Source organism: Arabidopsis lyrata (genome assembly GCF_000004255.2).
Source record: "Arabidopsis lyrata subsp. lyrata unplaced genomic scaffold ARALYscaffold_8, whole genome shotgun sequence".
Classification (NCBI taxonomy): Eukaryota; Viridiplantae; Streptophyta; class Magnoliopsida; order Brassicales; family Brassicaceae; genus Arabidopsis; species Arabidopsis lyrata.
This window is the reverse complement of record NW_003302548.1, coordinates 19,940,606-19,954,572: the sequence shown is the minus strand read 5'-3', so window position 1 is coordinate 19,954,572 and position 13,967 is coordinate 19,940,606. Positions and strand designations below refer to the sequence as shown.

Below are 13,967 nucleotides of genomic sequence, written 5' to 3'. Positions count from 1 at the left end.
AGGATGGGTTATGTGTCGAGAATGGGACAAAATGATTGCTTTAGGCACTGCAATTATTACTTGGAAACAAACAAAAATGTGTTAATACGGACAACTAATAACAAACTTATATAATTGATATCATTAGGTTGAATGGTGACTGCAATCACTGTGTAATGAGTGTCATAACCGTAACAAACCCATTACTACTCCATTAAATATTCAAATTTTTTGGGATCTTTGTTAATTTGAAAAAAGAAAGAAGATAAAAGTTGTTGAGTAGTACAAATCAAAAATGCCATTATAATCTTGTTTTGTAAACCAGTTGATCTCTATGATCCAAAATCCGTCTACTATAATATTTTTAAAAAATTGGGGAGAATAATGAAATTAATTTTTTTGAAAAAACTAAAGTTACTACTTTTTCCTTATAAAACATCCATTTTAATGACTTTATTGGATGCATTGTTTAATTTTAACAAAAATTTTAAACTATGAGATTCCACGGTTTACGAGTTCATCACAAACCGTGAGTAAAAAAACAACAGGCGATAAAACAAAAATATCGAAGGAGAAGCTATTACAGGCAAACAGATTCTGATTGGGCCAGATTTTTCTCTTGGGCCTTTCAGTATCTCGCAAGCCCATCTAAAAACCCAGCTTCAATACATTAGCAGTCTCTGAACCAGCCTGGGGATTGTGAGACTCATTAAACTGAAGTCAAGCCTGACTAAAGTCAACATAACCATTCTATCACGGAGCAGTTTATAAGCAATTAAGCATACACAATCATAAATTTTAATAAACCAGATCATTTTTATCCGGTTTGATTAATTAAACAATTTTATTAATATAATATTTTATATTGACCCAAAAAGAAATCCTTTAATTTGGAAGATGAATGATAACAGTTACAAGTTTTTTATTACTAGAGAAACGGTAGCTTTTTATATAGTTATTATGTGACTAAATATGTACATGAAGATTAGCATATAAAATCACATGTTTTGATACTTGACATGTTCCTGTTTAGTGGAATAAGAATTTAGCTTATTTATATATTTACTTTTGCTTCAAGAAAAAATTATCACATTTCCTCTTTCTCTTGGTATTCAAGAGAATATAAGACAAACTGATGATGCTCAACAATAGTGGAGTCTCTTAATTGGGAAAATTAAATGGATAACTTGGTTAAGCAAAGAAGAAGAAGGTGCACGTCCTGTTCTTTTTTTTTTTATAATTGTGTAAATAATACTTTTTGATTAATAAGAAAAACAATAAGCGCATTTTATCCCTCAAAAACGTTTGTGGAACAAATATCTTTTTCTTGATCTTTGTTTATATAGGGTCTCAATTTCCGAGAACAAACAAGCGGATTTGTCAAGGCTATCAGAATTAGATATAACCGGTAAACTTTTGCTTCTAGAACATCTGTTTTCACTTTTAATATAAAGGCATTCATACATATTTTGGAAGGTATATATGATAAAAAAAAATTTATTTCTTCAATATCAAATTGAAGATTACCCAGCATTAAACTGGCTGAAAAACCAATCATATTGGTACGAGAAAAATGACTACTACAACGAGAAAGAGAGCGAATTCGCAGTTTCTATTGCGGCTGCTGCATTCGTCATTAGATCAATGGAAGAAGCCGATAAACGAAAAGCAAAAAGAATAAGAGAAGAAATCAAGAGGTCACGGACGAAGAAAACCAATCCGGTTACACCTGATGCCGAAGTAAAGAGGTTAAGCAAATCATATACACAAGAGGTGAATATTGGAAGTAATAAATACAAATAATTAGCTAAGTGGTTACTACCATTTTTGTAAGCAAACTTATATTGAAATAAAAACATGTATTGTAATCAATACCATTTTTCTCCTACAGAGGAAAGTTTCAGGAAAAAGCTGTTGGAGTATCCATCAGAAAACCGTCGGCCACAAGAGATTGGCTCATCCTCTAGGACATCAGGACTTGCTTCAGCGTCAAGTAAAGCAGATTCTTGGGAAAATTCTCACATTAAGAAAATAAGATTAAGGTCAAATTTCATTCTTATTTATTAATATGAAAAGTATATATATCAAATCTTATTAGTTATCTGGAAAATAAACTCTGCTTGAAGGTATGAGAAAATGAAAGCTGATATCGTGGGTTGGGAAAATGAGAGAAAATTAGTAGCTACACTGAGAATGGAGAAAAAAAAGGTCATCTTCTATCTAATGACTAAACATTTTCTTAATTATAATTTGTATATGACTAATATATTATTTTGTTTTATAAAGAGTGAAATGGAGAAAAGAAGAGAAATAAATAATCAGCATTACAAGTCAAAATTAGCAAGGATTAAACTAATTGCTGATGGAGCCAAGAAACAGCTTGAGGAGAAGAGGAGGAGCAAAGAAGCTCAAGTTCATGAAAAAGTAAAGAAAATGCGTAGAACGGGGAAAATTCCTATAAATTATTTCTGCTTTCGATGTTACTGAAATCAAAACTACTTCTATCAATGAAACTATATTTGTAAGGGTTTACTTAATAATAATTGAGAAACTCAAAAGTCTCAAATCATAAATAAAGAGTAAGTACACATAATTATGAATTTTGGTATATATCATCACCATGCATAATAATATTGCAGTTTTTTTTTTGTCTCTCAACTTGATTCCTAAAAATTTATTTTTTTCTAAAGACCTGTCTAGATTTTAAGCTTTAATTGATATGCAAAATATCATAATAAAAATATAAATTATGCTCAATAAACATCAAATATTGATGTGATAGTCGATGTTTACACACGCTCTCTACCCTATTTCACACATGAAATGTATCATATTATAGACGAGTAAACACCAAAACGGGACCAGAAAGGATTTTGATAGATCGATAAACTCGATTTATGATATGCTGTCAAAGGAAAATGAGGCACTCTTTGGTCCAGCCAAGTTACTCTCTTACCCTAAAATCAAAACTACTTCTAACTAATAACAAAAAGTCTCCACGTTTTAACTAATAACAAATAAAAAAAATATGATTTCTTACCGAATTTGCTAGGAATAAAAGATAAAATGCCAATATGATCAAATTTGATATTTAATGAAAGATTACAATATGAATATCTTATAGAAAAAATGGAAACTAGAGATATTAGCAAAGAAGGAATACAACTTTTTTTGGGGAAAAATCAATTGAATAAGGAAATGGGTGCAGGAAGTTTTTGTATAATAGAGTCAATTAAGGATAAGTGCTATAATTAGTAAACAATTTGGTAATTTAAGGTGGGTCAATTGAACCCCTAGTTGATGGTCTAGTCAAAGGATTAGTTATCATCATAAATCAAATGATATAGAAAATAACTGATGTGAAGAATCAAATTGGTATAAAAGAGAGTTTGATCATGGAAAAATAATTACAAAAAAAAGGATTGAAATTGAACAGATAAACTCTGAGGAGCGTTAGGATTCGCTGTCAAGAATCTAATGCGAGAAGTTGATTGGCTGACTTTCACAGATAAACATTGGGTCCCAAATAATCATCCAATAAAATCTATCCACGTGTCATAATGACGACATCAGTTTTGAAGCTGTCGGCTGTAACTCGAGAGAGGGGTGGGTGAAATCACTTAAGATTTTGATGTGACATCAAATGATTGGGAAAGAAAATCTCACAATACAAAGGGGCTGATCCGTATTTAATCCATTTCTCTAAACTTTATAGTTTTCATATTCTTTGTTTTCTTTGTTTTTGACTCAACATCACATATTTCATTCATATCACAACCTGTTGTTCCACCACAAACAACGCTTATAAGCCTCAACTAGTGGTTGTAACCAATCTGATGCAAAAGTACTTTACAAATGATTGAAAAAATCGAGATAGATCATTCCATTTTCATCTATATTACGTACAAACTACCTAGACGGGGCTAGGTATAAGGTAATCTCTAGACCAGCTTCACTTAGTCAAGCTCTATTTTGAAAAGTATAAATGAAGCTCTAGACCGGTGCACATAAATGAAGCTCTATTTTGAAATATATATCTTATTATATAAAATATAGTTTTCAAAGTTAGTAACTCATCATAAGATCGTGACACATGTTAAATTTTTCGATCTTAAATTTTGACACGTGTAAATAAAAAAATTTCTTTTATTTATTTAAAATAATATTGATATAAAGAAATAATACATACATGTCAAATTTATCGATCTCAGATTTTAACGCGTGTAAAATAAAAAATTTCTTTTATTTATTTTTAAAAAATATTATAAGGAAAGTATACGTATATATCTTATATAAAACAATTCTGAAAATCTAAAGAAGATAATTATAAGAAAACTATATGTATCTTCTTAAATAAAAATAGAAATTTAAGAAAAAAGTTATAAGGAAACTATCATATATCTTATTTATATAAAGCTTGGTTTTCAAAGGTAGTACTCATATGATTGTGACGCGTGGTAACTTTATCGATCTCAGATTTTGACACGTGTATTACAAAAAAATTCTTATAAAAAATTATACAATAAATAACAAATCCTAAAAGTAAAAGAACTTATACAAAACGTACATAAAATGAAGATAATATAGCAAATTGCTATCTTTAATATATTTTTGAGTCAACAATTTTAGTAGTTAAAATGCAAAAGTGAAAGTAAAAAGATATATACTTTGGCTTAATATGTTCACAGAGACATTTTGTAGGTAGTCGTAAAACGCATACTTTAACATTTAAAAAATACATGGATGTAAAAATATTTTTTTTTGTGGTAAAATAAATAGTAAATTTGGTACTAGATGTAAATAAGATGATGGTTTAACCATTGGTTTGCATCTAAAACATCTTCTAAAAACATTGTGAAATTATTTTAAGCGAGATCATAAAACTATGGTTTTCGATATTTGGAAATAATAATAACGATAAAATTTTGGAAAAAGTTTTGCTGATTGATAATTTAATTTTACTGGATTGTTGTAATAAACATTACAATAAATTTAAAATATACAAATGCAAATGGTTTATTATGACAAAAGAATGATTATATTAATAAATTATTTCTCTAACTAAAAAATTCTACATATTTTAAAGATAATTTCTACTTACAACCAAATTTTTAATCTAATTTATTTTGTTAAATTTGATTTTAATTAAAAATATTTAAACCCGTCCATCGGATGTGTCCTAATCTAGTATATATATATATATCAAAAACTATCTTAAATAACAATAGAAACAAGAATTGTCAAGAAACCCAATTTAGTAAAATATGAATAGGAATATGACATTTTCTTAAAAACCAACAAATTTTTCATCTATTTTTATTGGTAGATATTCATTTTAAGAAAGAAGCAAGAAAAATCGTTGCTTCATACGATAGTCAATTTGTCGTAGAAATCAATAAGATATCTCTTTGAGAAATCTATAAAACGTCTTCTTAATTATTCTTCTTTCTCCCATGCTGCCATGCATATATAGTAAAAAATTTCTTTTCATTGTACATTACTTTTATAAAATGAACTCCTTAAAAATGTTTCATGAATTGTTTTTAGAGAAATTGTTAAAAATGCCCCTTTTTCAATACCCCTTTTCAAAAATGCCCCCTTTGAGAGTCCATTTTTAAGTTTGCCCTCTTTTAATTTTTAATGACCATTTTACCCTTATTTGAAATAAAATTAGGTCCACAAAATACAAAATATTTTTTGGCGGGAAAAGTGATCCCGCAATTTTCCCGCTAAAACATTTGTAAAAACCTTAAAAAAACCTTGTAAAATTTTCCCGTAAAAATTTTTCCCGCCAAAAAATTTTCCCGCCAAAAAAATTTTTTTGCGGGAAAAGTGATTCCGCAATTTTTTTTGCGAAATTTTTTTGGCGGGAAAATTTTTGGCGGGAAAAATTTACAAGGGTATTTTAAAGATTTTTTACAAGGTATTTACAAGTGTTTTGTAAGGTTTTACAATGTATTTTAAAAGGTTTTACAAGGTACTTTAAGGTTTTATAAGGTATTTATAACTTGTAAAACCTTATAAAAAAATTGTAAAACCTTATAACTTGTAAAAATCTTATAAAATAGCTTGTAAAATCTTATAAATACCTTGTAAATACGTTGTAAAACCTTTTAAAATACATTGTAAAACCTTATAAATACCTTGTAAAAAACCTTTAAAATACCTTGTAAATTTTTGGCCCGCCAAAAATCTAACGCAAAAAAAATTGCGGAATCACTTTTCCCGCAAAAAAAATTTTTTGGCGGGAAAATTTTTTGGCGGGAAAAATTTTACGGGAAAATTTTACAAGGTATTTTAAAGGTTTTACAAATTTTTACAAGTGTTTTGGCGGGAAAAATTGGGGGATCACTTTTCCCGCCAAAAAGTATTTTGTATTTTGTGGACCTAATTTTGTTATATTTCCTTATATATTTATGATATCTTTTATTAAAAGAAGGGTAATTTAGTCATTTTGTACATAAAAGGGGTATTTTTAAAAATGGACATCCAAAGGGGGCATTTTTGAAAAGGGGTATTGAAAAAGGGGCATTTTTGTGAGTCTCCCTTGTTTTTATGGTAAGAATCCTGAACAAGTCCTTTGATATATTGTGAGATGGGAGAAAGAATAAAATTAAAAGAGGCTAAGAAGTGAGAACATATTGATTGATTCCTCGCAACTTGTATCAAATATCTCTAGTTGATGCATCAACCTCACATCTCACTCTCATTTTTGACATTCGAATACCATACTATAGTTTCGGATTCTAACGTGTTTACTCCAATAAATATATCTTGTTTTCTATTCTTTACAGCATCTACACATGTATATATTCCAACTACGTTTATAACTATGAAATTTCCATTTAAAAAAAAAATAAAATAATTTCTATTATTAGAAATGTGTTTGTTTCTAAATCGGTGAATCACACGCTTTGCTTTCTACCGAGTCATATACATGCAATGACACATTTATGTTAATGTGAGTCAGTTGAGAGTTGAAAGACGAAAATACCCTCATTTATTAGTTTTTTTTAGCAGGACAGAGGATTGTGGACTTGAGTGGCAAAACACAAACAATCCTTTGCCACACATGTGCTTCGTCCACATAAAAACCATTTGACGTTTTGCAGGGACCATTTTTGAGAAAGAGGATACAAGAAGAGAGAGAGAGGCTCTTTATTATAACTTTCAATATGGATCAAAGGCAGATACACCGCATGAGTTGTCGCTGTGAGTGTCAAGAGTTTGAAAACAAAGAAGAAGAAAGAAGATCTCAAACATTTCAAGCCAGAAGAAAGAGAGAAGAGAGAAGGTCCAAAAATAGGGAGAACCAAAAGAAAAAAAAAAAAGCCTAATTGTCAGTTTATTCTCTGCAAACGTGCGGCCTAAGTAACACATGTATCTTTCTCTCTCTCTGTTTCTGATAAAGAACACTTCTCTGTTTACACCCAGAAGAGACAAAGTCTCACGCTTCTGTCTTTATTTGTGTTTCTCTCTCTCTCTCTGTTAACACAAAAGCAATTTCCTTTTTTGGTGACTCAGGTCGAATTATGGAGTGAAGGAGCTCACATGGGAAAATGGGCAATTAACCGTTCATGGTCTAGGCGAAGAAGTCGAACCAACCACCTCGAATAACCCTATTTGGACCCAAAGTCTCAACGGATGTGAGACTTTGGAGTCTGTGGTTCATCAAGCGGCTCTTCAGCAGCCAAGCAAGCTTCAGCTACAGAGTCCTATGTTATCTCCAAACCACAATTATGAGAGCAAGGATGGATCTTGTTCAAGAAAACGCGGTTATCCTCAAGAAATGGACGGTATGGACCGATGGTTCGCTGTTCAAGAGGAGAGCCATAGAGTTGGTCACAGCGTGACTGCAAGTGATAGCGGTACCAATATGTCTTGGGCGTCTTTTGAATCTGCTCGGAGCTTGAAGACAGCTAGAACCGGAGACAGAGACTATATCCGCTCTGGATCAGTAAGAACTAACAAAATTACTTTCTGTTTTTTTGAAAGATGACTGGAGAAATAACCAAAAGAGGACTTTAATAGGAAACTCAAGATACTGAAGGAGATGAACAAGAGACTAGGGGAGAAGCAGGGAGATCTAGTGGACGACGGGGACGAGCAGCAGCGATTCATAACGAATCCGAAAGGGTAAAAACTTATCGATCTTTTTTCTATCCGTGATTACCAAACTTTGATCAAAAATCGATACTGACTCTTTCTGAGTTTTGATGCAGAGACGGCGTGATAGGATAAACCAGAGGATGAGAACACTTCAAAAGCTGCTTCCTACTGCAAGTAAGGTAACTATATATCCTAGAAGAACCCACTTTTAAAGTTAAGAATTTTTCTAGGTTAGTTAAGCGAGTTATTCGGATATTGCAGGCGGATAAAGTCTCGATCTTGGATGATGTGATCGAACACTTGAAACAGCTACAGGCGCAAGTTCAGTTTATGAGCCTAAGAGCCAATCTGCCACAACAAATGATGATTCCGCAACTACCTCCACCACAGTCAGTTCTCAGCATCCAACACCAACAGCAACAACAGCAGCAACAACAACAACAGCAGCAACAGTTTCAGATGTCGTTGCTTGCAACAATGGCGCGAATGGGAATGGGAGGCGGTGGAAATGGTTATGGAGGTTTAGTTCCTCCTCCTCCTCCTCCACCATTGATGGTCCCTCCTATGGGTAACAGAGACTGCACCAACGGTTCTTCAGCCACTTTAACTGATCCGTACAGCGCCTTTTTTGCACAGGTAAAACCGCTTTTAACTGTTTTCGAGAAAGGTGTTCAGAGATATACAAATCTTAAGCTCACTGATGTTGGCCATGCTGATGCAGACAATGAATATGGATCTCTACAATAAAATGGCTGCAGCGATCTATAGACAACAGTCTGATCAATCAACAAAGGTAAATACCGGCATGCCCTCAAGTTCTTCGAATCACGAGAAAAGAGATTAGCCTAGCGAGTATTATTGATCCATATATAGTTCTTAAAAAATTGTTATATATATATTGTGATTGTAAAAACTGTTTTTGAGTATGGAGAAGACTTGCAGAGATAAACTTTGAAAGCTTCACAACTTCATCTTCTGATATCAAATTCAGTAATTGTCAAAGGACATTAATAAACCCTTTTGCTATTTCGAGGACACTAACAAGAAAATTATCGATCTCTCGCTCGCTCTCTTCCTCTTAAAATATGTTGTCGATGTTTAAAATCTTGAATGTTAAAAGATCATATGCACAAGTAAACTTTTGTCATTTTCTCACTGTTCGGAGACCAAAGGTCTAACCTTAGACGCAGATGTTGTGGCCTTGCTCTGAGGTTTAAGAGATGTCTTAGTGTCCTGAAGAGAGATAACAGTTTCAAAAGCACCAATAAGAGCTTTCACTTTGTGCTTCCTCACCTTTGTTAGCTTATTCACTGTCTCCTCAATCACATTGTTGAACAATGTTATCATTTTCTTCTTCCCTTCTACTTTTCGATGCCTCAGAACAACTTTCTCACGTTTACTTCCTTCACAAGAATCAGATTTCGTCTCAACACCCAATCTTCCATCTTTCAGATTCTTCTTCTTCCCTTCGGATTGCGTTTTCAGTTCCTGCACAACCCTCTTTCTGAACTTGATCCATTTCGGAGAAGAATCCTCGGGTTTCGGCTCAAGAACCTTTCCTTTCTTGAAAGTCAGCTGCCGAGCTAGAGTCACCTTTGCTCCTGTCTTCTTAGGCTTAATCTTCCTCTCGGGTTTCGGATTTGCTTCAACTTCTGCAGTATCACTTTCTTTCTTCTTAGTCAAACCGGTACTGATTTTACCAGGAATCTGTTTAGTAGGACTAGAACCACGTATAGGAGTAGTCAAGCTTTTATGCCCACTTTTCATGGTTTTCTTCTCATATGATGGGTGCTTCTCACCCTTAACACCTTTAACGCTTGATTCAACAACGCACACAGTCTTCTCTTTTACATCTTCACCGCTAATTGTCTGAGTCGTCTTTGCCTTCTCCACATTCTTCAGATTCTTTGGAGCACAAACCTTAGAACTTCCAACGCCACTGATCTTTGAAACCTTCTCTATAGAAGTACTAGACTTGTCATTTCTCAAGCCAGGAACCTTCTTACCAACAGCTGAACCACTTAGAGTAATCTCGCTTTCTTTATTCTTCGGCGCCCTGTCATTGCTTTTAACGCTTAAACCATCAACAGATCTCGTTATCTCACTACCTTCTTTGGAGCTAGATTCTGAATTCACAGAAGCACATGGTTTTCTTTTGACAGACAACACATCTCTCTTTGCAGACACAGAACTCTCTGGTTTGGTACCCGGAATCTGTCTACTCACACTTCCCAATGACTTCCTTGTCAAACTTGGAGTCTCAACTTTGATCACATCTGAGCCTTCAACACTCTTTCTCCTAACCATCTTCCACGGTTTCACAGCATCATCTTGATCACACCTCTTCCCATGTTTACATAAATCATGAGTCGAACCCACACGATGATTCCCGCGATAACGGGACTGAACCTGCGGTTTCGTTGCTCGTGTACCTATTGTTCCAGTAGAATGACGTCTCAAAGTCACACCTTCTGGCTTAGGCACTTCATTGATCTCTGGTATAATCTCTTCTTGACCCTTGGATACCACAGATACAACATCTTCCGCATTTTCCACATCCTTTACACGTACTGTTTCCACAGAAGTACTCTCTTTAGACATCTTCGGAGGATTTGTCGTCTCTTTGACCTCTGAAGTAATCTCCTCAGCCATTGCCAAATCAGACCTGTAGAGGAAGGAACAGAGTGCATTACCAAAAAGATCCAATCAAAGCGACTTTTTAGTTTTATAAACAAACCAATAACTCCAATCATCTGAAATCTATGACCATAAGAGTGATTAATCCTGAACAAAATCTGGACGTTTATGAACAGAACATATTAGAAGAACTTGATGGATTCTAAAGTGCTTCTTTCTGTCTAGTTACCTATTCTAATCAGATTGTAGAATTTGACATCATAAAGAAGAAAAAAATCTACCAAAGATGACTCAACATTCTACTTTCAAAGAAGGACAAATGTTGACTTTCAAGAGTCTCGAATAAATATGTGGATTTTCCTCGTTGATCATCAACCACATCAAGACCTAAACGACAAAATTGAATTTTGATCATGACCCATTTCGAAAATTATTATCTTGTATACAAAACAATGAAATAAAAATTTTATATATTTTTTTGGACTTCTGATCGAGATTGAAGGACAATGACCTAATTCCACAGTAACGCAATAACTACTCCACACGCTTAAAACCCTACCAACAGTTACAAATTCAAACAAACACAAACCTAACCAAAACGTATATCAAAAGAAATCAAGAATTCAGAAAAAAAAAGATACCTTTAGATTGCTGCCTAATCTAACGCAGAGAATTACAACTGAAGCAAAAGAAAACAGAGAAATCGGTAAAAGATGAGAGAAAATGTATTTATATATATATATACAAGAAAATTGCTTTCCCAAATAAGATTAAAATTTTCTTTAGTTGGAAACAAATATGAAGAAAGAAGAAAGGTAGATTTGATTGTTAGGAAAAGAAACACGCAGAAAAACACAGAGCAAGGAAGAAATCTTCTTGTGCAGAAGTCTTGTGAGAGAGGGAGATACTGATTTTTATATTGGAATAATCTTCTTATTTAATTTAAGTTAATTTGGCTCGATTTTTTATTTAATGTTTTTGTCTCATTTTTATCTTTTTTTTTTAATTTATATAAAACTGATACTTGGATGCACAATTAATAAAATGTCATTAATCTATTTTTACACACATAAATAAATAAATATATATATATATATATATATATATATCAAATCATGAAAAATGCATGAATAATAATTCCATTAAGTAGATTACTCTTTTCTTAGCAAATAAGTATTTTCGGTGAAAGATATTTTTTTTTATTTGGCACAAAGGATATTTGACAATTCAATCCATAATCTCCTTAATGTTGTAAAACTTGTTGTTCTATTAATTAATGAATGAGGTTTCGATACATATATATACATGATGAGGGGAGACAAATCTCCATTGGGCTAGTAAACCCTAAAGCCCAAAAGCCCACTAAGTACAATATAGGCCGTCATAAGGAGAATCTTCAAGAACATGGACATGGGCCTTCTAGGATATGGATTAGGCCCACGGTTATGGAGTCCATCCAATATGTGATTTATAACACTCCCCCTTGGATGACATAACCGTGTAGATGCCAAAGGATCTCAGTAATACGCTTGGGGATGCTGCCTCATTAAAACCTTACCAGGAAAACCCATTGGGACAAAACCATGGTGAAGGAAAAAGAGTACAGCACGTATTACTCCCCCTGTTTTGGTCATCCCTGAAAGTCCTTAAGTCTCCGCATTCCAATTTGATGCGTGAGCTTCTTCAATGTCGATGTTGGTAATGCCTTGGTGAAGAGATCGGCTGAGTTGTCGCTGGACCGAACTTTGTACCACTCGAACTTCTCCATCCCTTTGCAAGTCATGCGTGAAGAAGAACTTTGTTAGAATGTGCTTCTTCCGATCTCCCTTGATGTAGCCGTCCTTGAGCTGAGCGATACAGGCTGTGTTGTCTCCTCATATGATGGTCTTTGATGTTGTAGTAGCTGCGCCTTGAAGAAGGCTGCCTACGTACCTTTGGAAGGGATCAAGCCACACGTAGTTCCTATTTATTAACCGTGCCATAATCTGATTTTACCTGCATCAGCAAAACAAACTAAACCAAAGCAAACTAGACCTTCTTTGGTTAGATCAGTATAGAATAAAACCCAAATAAACAAACATAGGAAGAATAGAATTTAAAATTTAACCAAACCTTCCTTCAAACCTTTCTAGTGCCTTTGGGTTGATCATGAACTAAATTTAGACAAAGGAGGTTCACGGCAAAACATATGTCTGGTTTAGTGTGGCTAGCCAAGTACATTAACGCTCCTATGGCACTGAGGTATGGCACTTCAGGATCAAGAACTTCTTCCTCATCCTTCTTTGGACCGAATGGATCACTATCCAATCCGAGGCTTCTCACCACCATTGGGCTGCTCAATGGGTGGGCCTGGTCCATATTGAATCTCTTGAGTACTTTTTCAGTATATGCCTTTTGATGCACAAGGATTCCATTATTCACGTACTCAAGTTGCAATCCCAAACAGAATTTTGTCTTGCCTAGGTCTTTCATCTCGAATTCTTTCTTTAGATATTCGACTGTTTGGGCGATTTCCCCAGAGGTTCCAAGGATGTTCAAATCATCCACATATACTGCTATTATCACAAACCCTTTGTTTGCAAATTTCTTTATGAAGATACATGGACTGATGGGATCATTCTTATAACCTTCTCTGACTAGGTACTCACTTAATCTATTGTACCACATGCGTCCACTTCGTTTCAGTCCATAAAGTGATTTGTTCAGCCTTATGCAGTATTGGTCCCGAGACCCTTTCTTATCTTTATCTTTGAGCTCAATACCCTCTGGTAATCTCATATATATTATCCAGTGGACTTATATAAATATGCAGGCATTACATCCATTAGCCGCAAATCAAATCTTTTTCTTTATATAGCCAGACTTAGCAAAATTTAAATGTCTTAGCATCCACCACAGGGGAGTATGTTTCTTCATAATCTATCCCCGGTCTTTGTGAGAATCCTTGTGCTATAAGCCGTGCCTTATATCTCACGCTTTATTATTCTCATTTCTCTTTCTCACAAAGACCCACTTGTGTCCTACTGGTTTTATCCCTGAACTTAACTCCACGTTTATGGCTTCATTCCATTTTAGCCAATCTGATCTTTGAGTGCACTCTAATATAGACGTGGGTTCATGATCCTCATTCATTTCAAGTGCTACCTTATATGCAAATATTTCATCGATGTCGACATCTTTGCGGTTCCATTTTATTCCAGACATGATATAATTTATTGAGATCTCATTATTATCTATCCCTT

The 13,967-nt window shown here is 33.8% G+C and overlaps 3 protein-coding genes across 4 annotated transcripts; 2 read left to right on the top strand and 1 right to left on the bottom strand.

The window, feature by feature from the left end:
• The first annotated feature begins 1,098 nt into the window (after positions 1-1,098).
• On the top strand, positions 1,099-2,581 carry LOC9302498 (remorin). Its single transcript, XM_002866378.2, has 6 exons — positions 1,099-1,189; positions 1,326-1,387; positions 1,502-1,765; positions 1,871-2,021; positions 2,106-2,187; positions 2,266-2,581. Exons 1-6 carry the CDS (start codon positions 1,158-1,160, stop codon positions 2,464-2,466), a joined length of 792 nt encoding a protein of 263 aa, XP_002866424.1. The 5' UTR covers positions 1,099-1,157; the 3' UTR covers positions 2,467-2,581.
• Positions 2,582-7,065: 4,484 nt separating this feature from the next.
• On the top strand, positions 7,066-9,045 carry LOC9300804 (transcription factor PIF7). The gene is made up of 6 exons (XM_021015490.1): positions 7,066-7,359; positions 7,504-7,936; positions 8,011-8,115; positions 8,202-8,267; positions 8,350-8,724; positions 8,810-9,045. Coding segments are annotated over exons 1-6 (1,104 nt in total). The 5' UTR covers positions 7,066-7,357; the 3' UTR covers positions 8,933-9,045.
• Positions 8,929-11,728, bottom strand: LOC9302497. Of its 2 annotated transcripts, none has more exons than XM_002864681.2 (2): positions 11,367-11,728; positions 8,929-10,753 (listed from the first exon to the last, which is right to left on the bottom strand). In XM_002864681.2, exon 2 carries the CDS (start codon positions 10,738-10,740, stop codon positions 9,241-9,243), a length of 1,500 nt encoding a protein of 499 aa, XP_002864727.1. In that variant the 5' UTR covers positions 10,741-10,753; positions 11,367-11,728; the 3' UTR covers positions 8,929-9,240. The 2 variants fall into 2 exon arrangements, with proteins under 2 accessions (XP_002864727.1, XP_020871148.1); XM_021015489.1 differs by lacking the exon at positions 11,367-11,728 and adding an exon at positions 10,955-11,347.
• Positions 11,729-13,967: the final 2,239 nt, after the last annotated feature.